The sequence below is a fragment of the Rutidosis leptorrhynchoides genome, chromosome 2, assembly GCF_046630445.1.
Source record: "Rutidosis leptorrhynchoides isolate AG116_Rl617_1_P2 chromosome 2, CSIRO_AGI_Rlap_v1, whole genome shotgun sequence".
Lineage (NCBI taxonomy): Eukaryota > Viridiplantae > Streptophyta > Magnoliopsida > Asterales > Asteraceae > Rutidosis > Rutidosis leptorrhynchoides.
This window is the reverse complement of record NC_092334.1, coordinates 585672617-585686531: the sequence shown is the minus strand read 5'-3', so window position 1 is coordinate 585686531 and position 13915 is coordinate 585672617. Positions and strand designations below refer to the sequence as shown.

The window sequence follows — 13915 nt, the reverse complement described above, 5'->3', positions numbered from 1 at the left end:
GTTATCTCAGGAAAGGATACTCTAAGACACCATATTGGTGTTTAATATTCCCTCCAAATCTAATAAGATTCACAATGCCAAGATCAAACAATTAATAGCAATTGATTTGGTGGTTGGTGAATCTTTCATGATTAACTATTCAGGAAAAAACACGTACGGATTCAAAAAAAATGGTGGGTAGCACTCGTGCAGTGCAGTCGTGCGGCAAAGATGGGTACGAATTGATGAAACCGAAAGCAGTGAAATCAGGAATGGAGTTGATAGAAGTTTCAACAATCAGTTCGGAGAAGGGATTCGATTTGTACTTCTGTCTATTTTTCAGTATCTACTAACTAACAATATGATGGAGTCCAATCTCTGTCCTATTTTTTTTCGTTCCCATTTCATAGAGCGTTGAAAAAGATGCAGGTAACAAGGCAAGCATGCCGACGCATGGATCTAGTGATTCTGCGTTCAAAGGAGGTTATAAGAGAATTGCACCCAAGGGATACACCTGTGGGAAATTGCAGCTATATGCCTTCAAAAATATAAGAAGATAGAATAAAATATGGGCCAAATGTTTAGGAAAATTGTGATGTTTTTGCAAATCAAGTAAAATAATAACTCAGATGGTCATTTGGTGAACACACATGATAACTAAAATGATATCACTGGATTACACATGTTATGGAAAATAAGGAAGATGGCGTTAACAACACCGAGATGAATTTTCATCATTAGAATTGGACACTTCAGAAACTCGAATTCAAACAGCAATGAAGGAGTTGTACAACTAAAAAGGAGGAGGAACAGTTGAAATTTTAATAACCTTAAAACTGTAAAACTTCCTTTATGTACTAGCCTTATTGCATAAATTATTATGGAATTATCTAATTTATGCCCTAAGGGACAATTACCATCAGCAGCCACTTTTGCAATTTGAACATCGGAATGTTAAAGTACTTGGAAATGTGTTTGAGAACAAGATCGGTAAAGACTTTTAGCAAACCACTCAAAACATAAACTGTAGAGGCACAACACTACTTGCCAAAAAAGATAAAACTAGACCCTTTAACACAAAACACGCATGAGCTATATTTCCAAGTTCCAACTCTAGATTTTTCTGCCAAATAATTACAGCTGTAAGTGATAGGTTTTACTTACTTGACGAAGTCCTATTTCCTTTTTCGACCACGAGGCAAGTTCCCTGAAGTATCCTTCGAAGTACTTGTAACATTAGTGGCATCGTCTTCCTCGATGTCTTCATCTTCACTATCACCATCAAAAGTCTCGGTTTTGTCTGTCGATTCTTCCTCATCTTCGTGTATTTTATCAGTAGTATCCTGATTTGAAAGTTGGTCTCGGAGCTCTCTCAATTTGGCTTTCTTTGAGTTTAACAGACCAAGAAACTGAAAATATCCAGTTGTTATAATTGTTGCAAAACATAATATGCAAAGATCATAATGTTGAATGGAAAAAATAACTTGGACTATACTGATAGCACAAACTTGTGGATCAAGGGCATAACTTATTACTTATATATACCTCTTTTAATTGGTTAAAATAGATTTACGTGTGTGTGTTAGTACCTTTGTATAAAGTGTTGTTTCAAACTCTGCTTTTTCGTTCTGGAGCTTCTCGCTTTGTGCTAAACACTTCTCAGCTTCTGCTTTCAGTTTCTCGTTTGACTTTGTCTTCATGACAACTTCTTCCTGTTTATTAAAATAGAAAATTTATCAACTTCCAATGCATATAAATCTCTGATAAAAATTAGCCTTGTATTAAGTATAAATATTATATAGCAACATAACATGTAACAAATGCAACATTTGCTATATCTGTTATTTTGGGTAAATATGATATTATCCAACATTGGCTATATCTGTTATTCTCCCAAATAAAAACAGATGTTGTAAATAACTTGAGCATAGTAAGTACCTTATTTTGGGTTAAACAAAGGGCAAATTTCTTTAATCACAAAAGCAGGAGTTTTGTGTAGACTTTTTGTAGGAAATTCACATGAAAAATAAAATAGGATTCCCAACCTATACAGATATACTATATACTATTCTGTATCATATTACAAGATGAAGATATGAATCGAAACAACAACAAATAATCTTACACTTAAGCGTATATTAGCATTCATTAGGAAGTCCAATATTCCTGCTGTAATCATTTTACTGTTTTCAGATGGTTTAAATTTCCATCGCCATTCTAGCTTCATACCTTCTTTCTCAAAAGTCCAAGATAACTGCAAATGAAATTACACCACGATAAATTCAATAAATAATAAAAGAAATCGGTTTGGATCAAACATTTAAATCTTCTAAAGACGAACATGAACATTCTTTGACAAAAGTGATGTACAAACAGTGTTCACAAAACTTTTCTGCCACAATGGTTTTAATCAATTTAGCCACAGTATAACCATAGGTCCATAGGCAATATAAATGAGCATATGAATGCTTATAGACATAGTTATCGATCACTTTTTATTATCACTTGACACATCTAAATGGTTTTAACCTCTGATTTGGTCTTAGGCTTGGTTGTGCAAATGTTCAATGAAAAAAAAAAAAGTATATCTCGAGTTTGTTGAAGTGCATCTTAACGGTTCAGCCACAAAAATCAAAATCTTCCATTCAACAAAAGCTTTTCGACAAACATGGAACTCTGTGAACCTTACAAGCTATAAATTTTTGATGTTTCTCTAGCCGTTGCAAATATCACAAATGTTAATAGTAAAACGTTTCTAGTTTACAAAGCTTAGTAACAACTAATACCGGTTTAGCAGACATATTAATCGTTTAATTATTTTTTTTACGGCCAAGTATGGGATTTGTGTGTGGCTTATAACTCTACGTATTTAATTAATCATTTAATTAATCATTTTTATTAAATAGTCAATAGTCAATTAATTTATAGTAAGAAAAAAATGCCTACTCTTTTAAAGTCACCTCCGCCGGCATCAGTAAAGGCGTAAACGGAACCAGGATGTTGAAACCCTAAATATCGTTCTGACATACTTATGTATTCCGATACCGGTTGGTCCCAATTAGACGCTCTATCTTTCACCTCATCTTCTGATGCTGCAATTAATAATCAAACAAATGGTTTAAGTTAGGGTTTAAAATGAAAAATAAATTAGGAGTAATTGATATCGAGATTGAAGTAAGAAGAAAACCTGTGCAAGTCCAAGCGTGAAGGCCATCGGTGATATCGAGATTGAAATGAGAAGAAAACCAGGTGCCTTTTATGAAAATTGGTTGGGGGATTTCAAGTTTTAAGCATGTGTGTTTTGGAGATTCCATGGCGATTTCAAGTTTTTTGTGTGAGCGTGTTTGGGAAGGAAAGGGGATTCTCGGAGGTTTTATTTCATCCCGCCACGATTAATTAAATTATTTTTAGGCGTGGAAATTTTACAGTTGGTCCCTGTGGTTAATCATAAATTACATAGGCCGTCCTTAGCTTCTAAAAGTTATACCCCTATTCCCTGTGGTTATATGTTTGTTCAGCGCTGGTCCAAATATTGACGTCAGTTTAGTCTGTCCGTTAAGTAAAAACGTGTGATAATCACGTGATGGGCTTATTGGTAATTTCACTACCTAATAATATAATAATCCCCCACCGTGCCCTTTATCCATCCAAATCGGAAAAAAACCTAACGGGGCATAAAGCTTTTAGACAGTGGAAAAAGCTAAAAGCTAAAAGTTACTAGAAGTAGCGTTTTGCTAAAAGTTACTACTCTACCAAACACTAAAATAGATCTAAAAAACTAACAGCTACCGGCTACCATTTAAAAGTTACCAGCCAAAAGCTACCTGCTAGTTTTGTCAAACATACTCATTGCGTCCTTCAAATGGTGTATGCATCAAAATAAGGTACGACCAAGGTTCCACAACCCATTGTGTCCTTCAAAAGGTGTATAATGGTGTATTTACCAACTCTTTCAATACTTCATATTTCGTTTTCTCAAAGTTCCACAACCCATTTTCTTTCGGCTCCAGCCTCCGGCAATATACAACATTTACAAGTTTTTGACTTTTTGTAGGTTTCAGTTTCATGACTCACCGGAAACATATCACCTCATCCTTTTTTGAAACTTAGTTTTCTTTTATCCAAATATGTCATTTCTTCGGCCCTTCATATTTATTAAATCAATGCAAGAAAACATGCATATAACTTGATCTGGTGCTTTGCTCGTTTCATGTAGTAGCCGAAGTTAACCGAGATTGATGAAAAAGTGATTATTTAGATACTTAAACTAAAAAACTTATAAATAATCATATTGACATTTTATAGACCTACAAAACAACATTATTATAACGCTAGGCCTTGATTAGACTGTTTCTAACCGTGGCGGTGATGTCAAAGGCAAGTTATGTACTTTTTGTTGATGTGGCAAGGTCAAGAGATGAATTATAATAAAGGGGAGTGTCAAATTTGAGAGTTAAATTTGTGAACGGGTGATGTGGTACAATTTTTTTGGTAGTTGGGTATATAATTTATTAATTAATAATCTATAAAAATATGTGATGAAATCTGATTGGCTGAAATATATTTGACACCACCGTCAACTTTTCGACTGACGCCCCGGGCGTCAAATTTTGACGCCGCGTTAGCAAGGGCGTCAAAAAATTGTCAAATGGGATGACTAACGCTGCGTTGGGATCAGTCTTGTGCTTCAATTGGTTTTGGTTACACCATTGGGCCATTGGTTGAAAGTTTTGGAGTTCTGTTAGACTTACTAGACCTAGGTAGCTGCTAGCAGTAGACTAGTTACGCCCATTTGAGAAGCTTTGAAAATTTGGCTTAAACCAATGTAAGAGTTCTATTTGCATAAATAATTAAGTTTGGAATCGATAAATTGTTACTAGTGTTTATAGAAAGATATTGATATGGAAGCCCATGCCATTCACTTCTTTAACCATTCAAGTGCCTTTGGGCTTTGGTTATTACATGACCCATTTCAACTCAAAACCTAACCTAGTTGCTTTTGATCAGTCTAGCCACTGTGGTGGAAAATCAATAATGTGGCCAATTTGATATGCGAAAGTCAAACAAAAACTAAACAGATATTTTTAGAATTAATACAATACACATATAGTTGTAAAAAAAGCAAATTGGTCTCTATATTCATTAGTATGTTATAAACACAAAGGTCATTTTTTATTTTCTCAAGTGGTTCAATGTTTTAACTTTTCCAGTTTCATCATTCTCACTCATACTTGCAATATTTCAAACTAGATAGTCAGAACCTCAAATCTTATTTGAATGTTTGAGCAAAATCAAGTAAAGTCATTGTTAATATATGAGGTATCTGACATATAGCAATGAAGAAAGAAACATATACAAGATTTATTATTCCAATCACGGCGTGCATATTAAACCTCAAGTGTACAGTCATTTCAGAAATGAATCAAAGACCTAAAAATGTACTCTAAATGTAGTTAACAACATCTTACAACGACACCGCTAGAGCAGATTTTTGATGTACTAAACCCTCAATATACACTTCCCCTCGAGACTATCAACATTCTCGTTAGTTGCTGTTGCTGCTGGCAACATATTTCTCAACCTCAGGTCCAGTCTGCAATTCAAACAAGATGGAACCAAAATTCACATCATTGTTAGTTAAAACAGGTAAAACTGAAACAAAAAGAAAATGAATAAAACGAACCTCGACCACCTGGGCATTATTGACAGCATCAGACTGACTATCAACAGCTGTATCATGTGATGATAAGGAGAGTGACACAAAACCAACTATAGTGTCTGCTATCTCCACAATATTCTTGCTTTTGACAGTTTCACCCTGTGATACAGTAATAAACAGCAAGTCACAACCAGCAAAAGCACAATCTCATGATTTAATCAAAACCGACATATTCGATCCAAACCAACCTGCAGGTTACGAACAGTGATATCAGGTGTGGTTCCATCAGTCTTCTTCTTTGACTTCCTTGACCTGACTTTAGTCTATAAAAAAGATCATCAATCAACTTTACTGTTATTATAATAATAATAATAATGTAAAACTGTTATGATTCCATTAAAAGTAGCAAAGACCGACCTTTAGCTGTGCACTTTTCTTCTTCAGTTTAATTGAATTAGCTTTTGGTTTATCAGATGCCTCATTCTTTGCCATCACAATCTCAATCTGAAATAAATAGTGATGAGTTAATGACTTATAGTACAGTAACTTTTTATGTAAAATAGTCCTTAAAGCAGGTGAATGAAAATGAACAGACCTTAGCCTTTTGTAATAGTTTTCCAGTGAGTTCATCCTTGGTTCTGAGAGTTGAAATGGAGATCACTGTTTCGGTTCCAAAAAACCAAAGTTAGTAGTATATTTTGATTTACACAAAGAAGTTTTCGAAACAAGATCCTTACATTTCTGAGTCGCTAGTCCACTTCCCTTCAGAATTTCAGAAATTACGACAGCAGTAGGTATGGCTGCAATCATAACATATCAATTGAAACATTAACCTCAAGTTTTAGAGTTTGCGTTAAGTCGTTGATGACTATTAAAGAATTTTTTTTAATAAAATAGTTTAAAATCTAACCCTTTCCCAAAGCAGAAAGCTCGACGCTTTTGTAACTTTTGATGTAACTCTGTCACCATTAACAATTCAAATCAATTCGTGAATGAACGCCATTAAAGACACCACAAGTACTAAACCAGCCAAAAGAACTTCAAGAAATACATTAGCCAAGAATATAAGTAAAGACACACATTAACTCTTCATGAGAATTTGAAAAACCCTAATGAACACACACTTTAATAAATTTATTTACAAGATTATGACGTTAAACCTCAATAATAACACTTCTAATCCATTTTTATACAAGGTTGTTACATTAAACCCAAATGAATATGCATATTAGTGACTTTCTCACAACTTTAACTCAAATGAAACACATATTAACCAATTCTACACCATGATGATACTAAACCTTAATACAAAAAAACAGATATCGAATCATTACATACAATAAATCAATAAAAGGCACATTTGTAAATTAAACCTTATCGAAGACACACAATAAATCAATTGCAGATTTTTGTGAACCTCTAACCCTACTGTAAATTGAAATCACAGAGATTGAGATTGAAACCTAGTGAAACAGAGAACCGTTACGCAAGATTCAGATAATCAATTGCAAGATCACAATAAAATTATTTATTATTTACAATTACATAATCGAACACCAAGTAACTACCGCAATTGAGATCAAATACGAGAATATGAATATACAGAATTGATCAGAAACAATCAATCAAAATCAAAATAAACTCCGATCAAACAAAAAGTGATTAAGAACGGAAGAAACCCTAACCTTAGCGAGATTTAGGTAAAAAACGAAAGGCTTTTTAGTGTTAGAAACTTGAATTCTATGAGTCTTCGTTGCTGCTCCTGCATTACTCTGTTCAGCATCCATGGCGGTTTGTTTTATTGTTTATCTAAAATTCGATTTTTTTTCTCTCTAATTTGCAGTGTGTGTTGATAGAAGTGTAACTGTTGATGCAAATTGGACGAAGACGTTGTTTATATTAGTTGGTTCATTCAGGTAAAAAAAGGTGCCACGTGGAGGTCTTGAATTGGTTGACTCATATGGTGGTTTATCAGGCGGTTATATGTAAACGGCAATTCGTTAGTTAGTTGCAGAAGCTTCTAGTTGTACCGCCGAATTATGAAAACGAGTACATTACTTATTTCTTTTTCTATTTATTTAATTTATTACTCCGTATTATATACGGAATATATTATTTATTGTTAATTAATTTATTTTGAGAGAATTGTATTTCATCAAGCACAGTCCATGAACAAACCAGATACGGACTTGAATATATGGAGACTTCACCAAAAAATGTAACCGGCTTCCGTGACCTACGGAAAAAATTCTACATGTAGTATCAAATCCTCAAGAGGCACATGTTAAAATTTTTTGCACGCACACCAAATCAATCAGAATTCACATGAGCTAAATACATGCTAGAGTGTCAAAAGATACCAAATTTGTCGGAGTCACAGCAGATTTCAGGATTTATCTCCTGCGTGGATCAGACAAAGCACGCAAGCCTAGTTAATAATTTACGTTGGACAATAACAACAACCTTCGGTGAAGTCGTGGAAGTCACCAGAAAATACATACGCTCAAGAGAAGATGCAAGCTTCGGAACAGGAAAGGAAAAGGGGCTGGACAACGACCGGCGTGGACATGGAAGGCACAACCATGGGTATGACAATAACCGTCATGGCAAGCGGGCGTACGATACCACCAGCATGGCAGCATCAACGCTTCAGTACCACCTTGTTAAAATGCAATGCAAATTTAGATAATATGGAATTAGTAATGTATGTAAATATCTAGATATTAAAATGTAAAAGAAATATCTAGATATTAATGAGGAAAAATCTAGATGTTAAAATGTAAAAATCTAGATATTTTTATGTGGTAAAAATATCTAGATATTTATCCATGGAAAAATCTAGTGTGTAGAAGTTTCCATGGAGTAGTATAAATATGGGTGGTGATTTCATTTGTGAGTAAGTTGTGAGAGTGAAATAAGAAGTGAGTTGTGAAGAAGAGAAGAAGAGTGTGAGTTAGCGAAAGTAGAGAAGAGAAAGCTTGTAAGTAATATTGTAATTGTGTTATAATATATAAATATATATATATAAATGGATAGTCAATTATTGATACACAAAAGTAATATTATTGTATTACCTAAACTTGTGATATTTTTGCTATAAATAGCCATGAATGCAAGCATTAAACTTGCACCATTTCTCACACTTACAAAGTGTTTCTTTCTTTCTCTCCATTATCATCTTTGTTCTTACACTTCATTATTAGTATTCTTAATCAAGAATCAAATCACTAAAGGTAGTTATAAGCCTACTGAATTATAACATCAAGAATCAAACCACTAAAGGTAGTTATAAGCCTACTGAATTATAACACGTTATCAGCACGATAATCTTAATACTAATTATGGTTGGCTCTGCCACCTAAATGATATATGGTCGGTTATACCACCTGAATAATATATGGTCGACACTGTCGTCTAATTATCATTTATGTTACTAACATTTATATTTCAATTATCTAACATTTATATGGCCGACACTGTCGCCTAATTATCATTTATGTTACTAACATTTATATTTCTATTATCTAACATTTATATGGCCGACACTGTCGCCTAATTATCATTTATGTTTACTAATATTTATATTTATGTTATATAACATTTATTAATGATTGCTTACATATGGTCGACACTGTCACCTACTTATCATTTATGTTATATTAAATTTATGTTTAATGTTTATATACTTATGAATATAAAGTGACTATAATTTATCATGTTGTTTGTTTTAATAGAAAATGTCGAATCTGGAAAAGCTTAAATTTACTCCTTTAGAATCAACTGGAAACAACTACATGCCATGGGTTATAAAAGTAAAAATGCATCTTAAATCAATGGGAATTCTTGAAGCCATAAATGAAAACAACACTTGTTCTGAAAAAGAACAAGCAACGGCATGTTGCTTTATTCATCAACATATTGATGAATGCTTACAAAATAATTATGTGACTATAGAAGATCCCCATGTTTTATGGGAAGGTCTCAAAAGCAGATTCAATAATCAAAGAAAAATTTTACTTCCAGCTGCTATGGAACAATGGAGAACATTAAGGTTCCAAGACTTTAAGAAAGTAAATGAATATAGCTCAGCTCTGTATAATACATGTTCACAACTTAAATTCTGTGGACATGAAATAAGTGATGCAGACATGATGGAGAAAACTTTCTCCACAATGAATGCTGCAAACATCACAGTGCAAAGAAATTTGAGAATGCTAAAGTTCAAAACATATCCTGAACTTAATTCATATCTCTTAGTTGCAGAGCAAAATGATGAGCTATTAATGAAAAATCAGCAATCTCGTCCTACTGGTACACTTGCAATCCCTGAAGCAAATACTGCAAATAATTATAAACAGGGACAAGGATGCGGGCAAGGTCGTGGTTATAATTACCATCACCATCATCATGCCAAAAGCCATAACTATGGTAGAAACCATCCTTATGGTAATGGTAATGGGCGAGGACGTGGTCGTGGTAGTGGCCGTGGTGGTCAAAGAAATAATAATCCACGAAAATATAAATATCAACCACAAAACAAGCCCACTAAACAAGATGTTGAAGAAAATTCTTCTAAAAATTCTGAAGAATCTTGCTACAGATGTGGTAGAATGGGCCACTGGGCTAATACTTGCCGAACATCTAAACATCTTGTTAAGATGTATCAGGATTCGCTGAAAGATAAAGAAAAGGAAGTAAACTTTGTGGATAACGTCGATCCAACAGTCACTGAGAAACCATCTGATTTATATGAAGATTTCTTGAATGTTTAAGTTGTGTGTCTTTCGAAAAATAAACGATTTAATATCGTCTGTCTTTGTCATTATGTTTTCTAAATGTTTCAGTACTATCTATTTGCGTATAAAATATTGTGTAATATTAATGTACTCACTATTTATTTCTTATATATGAAGTTCAATATGAATTTTGCTGGAATACAACATCAATCAAGTGGTGGAGATCTCTGTATAGCAGACAGTGGAACTACACATACTATACTTAAATCCGAGAAATATTTTATTGATCTAAAACCAACGAAAGGAACTATACATACAATATCAGGACCTGCTAACTTGATAAAAGGGATAGGAAAGGCAAATTTCATACTACCAAATGGTACAAAATTTTTAATAAATGATGCCTTATTTTCTCCCAAGTCAAGCAGAAATTTATTGAGTTTCTCCGACATATACCTTAACGGGTATGATTATCAGTCAGTGACAACAGAAAATGAGAAATATTTAAGTATCACTGACAAGAGTCATGTGGTTGAAAAACTACCAAGACTTAGTTCTGGATTACATTATACACATATAAATGTACCAGAAATACATATGGTAGTTAACGAAAAATATATTGATCCTGGTGTATTCAGTTTATGGCATAACAGATTAGGCCATCCGGGATCAACAATGATGAAAAGGATTATTGAATGTACTCATGGACATCCACTAAAGGATAGAAAAATCCATCATGATACAATGGTTCCATGTACATCTTGCTCTCTTGGAAAATTGATAACTAGACCCTCACCACTTAAGGTTGAGAAAGAATCACCAATGTTTCTTGAAAGAATTCAAGGTGATATATGTGGACCAATTCATCCACCATGTGGACCATTTAGATATTTCATGGTTCTAATAGACGCATCTAGCAAATGGTCTCATGTTTGTCTGTTATCAAGCCGTAATGTGGCATTTGCAAAATTTCTTGCCCAAATTATTAAATTGAGAGCTCATTTTCCTGATTACACCATTAAAAGGGTGAGACTTGATAATGCTGGTGAATTTACATCTCAAGCATTTAATGACTATTGCATATCTATAGGAATTGTTGTTGAACATTCTGTTGCTTATGTGCATACACAAAATGGTTTAGCCGAGTCATTGATTAAACGTTTACAGTTAATCGCTAGACCATTGATAATGAGAACAAAACTCCCTGTATCTATATGGGGTCATGCAATTTTACATACTGCTGCATTGATTCGCATCAGACCAAGTGCAAGTCATAAATATTTCCCCCTACAACTTGCTTTTGGTCAAGAGCCAAATATTTCCCATCTTAGAACATTTGGTTGTGCAGTGTATGTTCCAATTGCGACACCACAACGTACAAAAATGGGTCCTCAAAGGAGGTTGGGAATATATGTTGGATATGAAACATCTTCAATATTAAGGTATATTGAACCTATGACAGGTGACGTTTTTACAGCACGTTTTGCTGATTGTCATTTTAATGAAACATTGTTCCCTAGATTAGGGGGAGAAATGAAAAATAAAGAAAATGATGTTTCATGGTGTGAACCTCAATTAAAGTATCTTGATCCTCGCACAAAAGAATGTGAGACAGAAGTTCAAAAGATAATGCATATACAAGAACTTGCAAATCAATTGCCTGATGCATTTACAGATACAAAAACGGTGACAAAATCATATATACCAGCAGTAAATACTCCAGCTCGAATTGAAATTCCAAAAGCTGGCAATAACGTCACTCATGAATCTTTGCCACGTCAGAAACGTGGAAGACCAATTGGTTCAAAGGATAAAAATCCTCGAAAAAGAAAATCAGCTGATAATGAAGTAAAAGAAAGTGTTCAAGAAGAACCACAAATCAGTACTCCTACTGCAGAGGAGATTGATGATGTCAATACAGAAATTGCAATCAATTATGCATATTCAAAAATATTATGGAACCGAAATGAAATGAAAAATCTTGATGAGAAATTTTCATTTAATGTTGCATATGACATCATGAATAATGATGATGATCCAGAACCAACATCTATGGTTGAATGTCAAAATAGACATGATTGGGCTCAATGGAAAGAAGCAATACGAGCTGAATTAGAATCACTCAATAAAAGAAAAGTTTTCGGATCCATTATTCTCACTCCTAAAGATGTGAAACCTGTAGGATACAGATGGATTTTTGTCCGAAAAAGAAATGAGAAAAATGAAGTTACAAGGTATAAAGCTAGACTTGTAGCTCAAGGTTTTTCTCAAAGACCGGGAATTGATTATGAAGAAACTTATTCCCCTGTTATGGATGCAATTACTTTTAGGTACTTAATGAGCCTGGCAGTTTCTAAAAATTTAGAAATGCATCTCATGGATGTTGTGACTGCTTACCTATATGGATCACTTGATAGTGATATATATATGAAGATACCTGAAGGATTTAAGGTACCAGAAGCATCAAATGCAAAACCCAAAGAAATGTATTCGATTAAATTACAAAGATCTTTATATGGGTTAAAACAATCGGGACGTATGTGGTATAACCGATTAAGTGATTACTTGATAAGCAAAGGGTATACAAATAACCTTACTTGCCCTTGTGTTTTCATTAAGAAAACAACATCCGGATATGTGATCATAGCTGTTTATGTTGATGATCTTAACATCATAGGTACAAATAAAGAGATCTATGAAGCCATTCAACTTCTAAAGAAAGAATTTGAAATGAAAGATCTCGGAAAAACCAAGTATTGCCTTGGTTTACAAATTGAGCATATGCCTAATGGTTTACTTGTACATCAAACAACATATACTGAAAAGATTTTGAAACGTTTCAATATGGACAAGGCAAAACCATTAAGTACTCCTATGGTTGTTAGATCACTCAATGTTGAAACTGATCCATTTCGTCCATGTGAAGATCATGAAGATATTCTTGGACCAGAAGTACCATATCTTAGTGCAATTGGAGCTCTTATGTATCTTACAAATTGTACAAGACCTGACATTTCTTTTGCAGTTAATTTGTTGGCAAGGTTCAGCTCTGCTCCTACCAAAAGACACTGGAATGGGATCAAACACATATTTCGATACCTTCGAGGAACTACTGATTTAGGATTATTTTATTCTAACGAATCAAAACAAGATTTGGTTGGTTATGCTGATGCAGGTTATTTATCTGATCCACATAAAGCTAAATCTCAAACTGGATATGTATTCCTAAATGGAGGTACTGCAATATCATGGCGTTCTCAAAAACAAACACTTGTTGCTACATCATCAAATCATGCCGAAGTGATTGCATTACATGAAGCTACTCGGGAATGTTTTTGGTTGAGATCAATGACACAAATCATTACTGATTCTTGTGGACTAGAACGCGATAAAAGTCCAACAATTATCTATGAAGATAATGCAGCTTGCATAGCACAGATGAAAGAAGGGTATATCAAAAGTGACCGAACCAAACACATACCTCCTAGATTCTTCTCATACACTCAAAATCTCATTAAGGACAACGAGATTGAAATGAGAT

General features: G+C 33.9%; 2 protein-coding genes across 2 annotated transcripts; both read right to left on the bottom strand.

The window, feature by feature from the left end:
• Nucleotides 1-1053: 1053 nt before the first annotated feature.
• Nucleotides 1054-3305, bottom strand: LOC139893277 (DNA repair protein XRCC4-like). Its single transcript, XM_071876433.1, has 5 exons — nucleotides 3167-3305; nucleotides 2926-3071; nucleotides 2105-2233; nucleotides 1569-1691; nucleotides 1054-1388 (listed from the first exon to the last, which is right to left on the bottom strand). The coding sequence occupies exons 1-5, from the start codon at nucleotides 3291-3293 to the stop codon at nucleotides 1155-1157; spliced, it is 759 nt and encodes a 252-aa protein (XP_071732534.1). The 5' UTR covers nucleotides 3294-3305; the 3' UTR covers nucleotides 1054-1154.
• Nucleotides 3306-5396: 2091 nt separating this feature from the next.
• Nucleotides 5397-7632, bottom strand: LOC139893276 (uncharacterized). Its single transcript, XM_071876432.1, has 8 exons — nucleotides 7324-7632; nucleotides 6549-6597; nucleotides 6376-6438; nucleotides 6234-6298; nucleotides 6056-6142; nucleotides 5887-5961; nucleotides 5663-5797; nucleotides 5397-5572 (listed from the first exon to the last, which is right to left on the bottom strand). Exons 1-8 carry the CDS (start codon nucleotides 7423-7425, stop codon nucleotides 5525-5527), a joined length of 624 nt encoding a protein of 207 aa, XP_071732533.1. The 5' UTR covers nucleotides 7426-7632; the 3' UTR covers nucleotides 5397-5524.
• Nucleotides 7633-13915: the final 6283 nt, after the last annotated feature.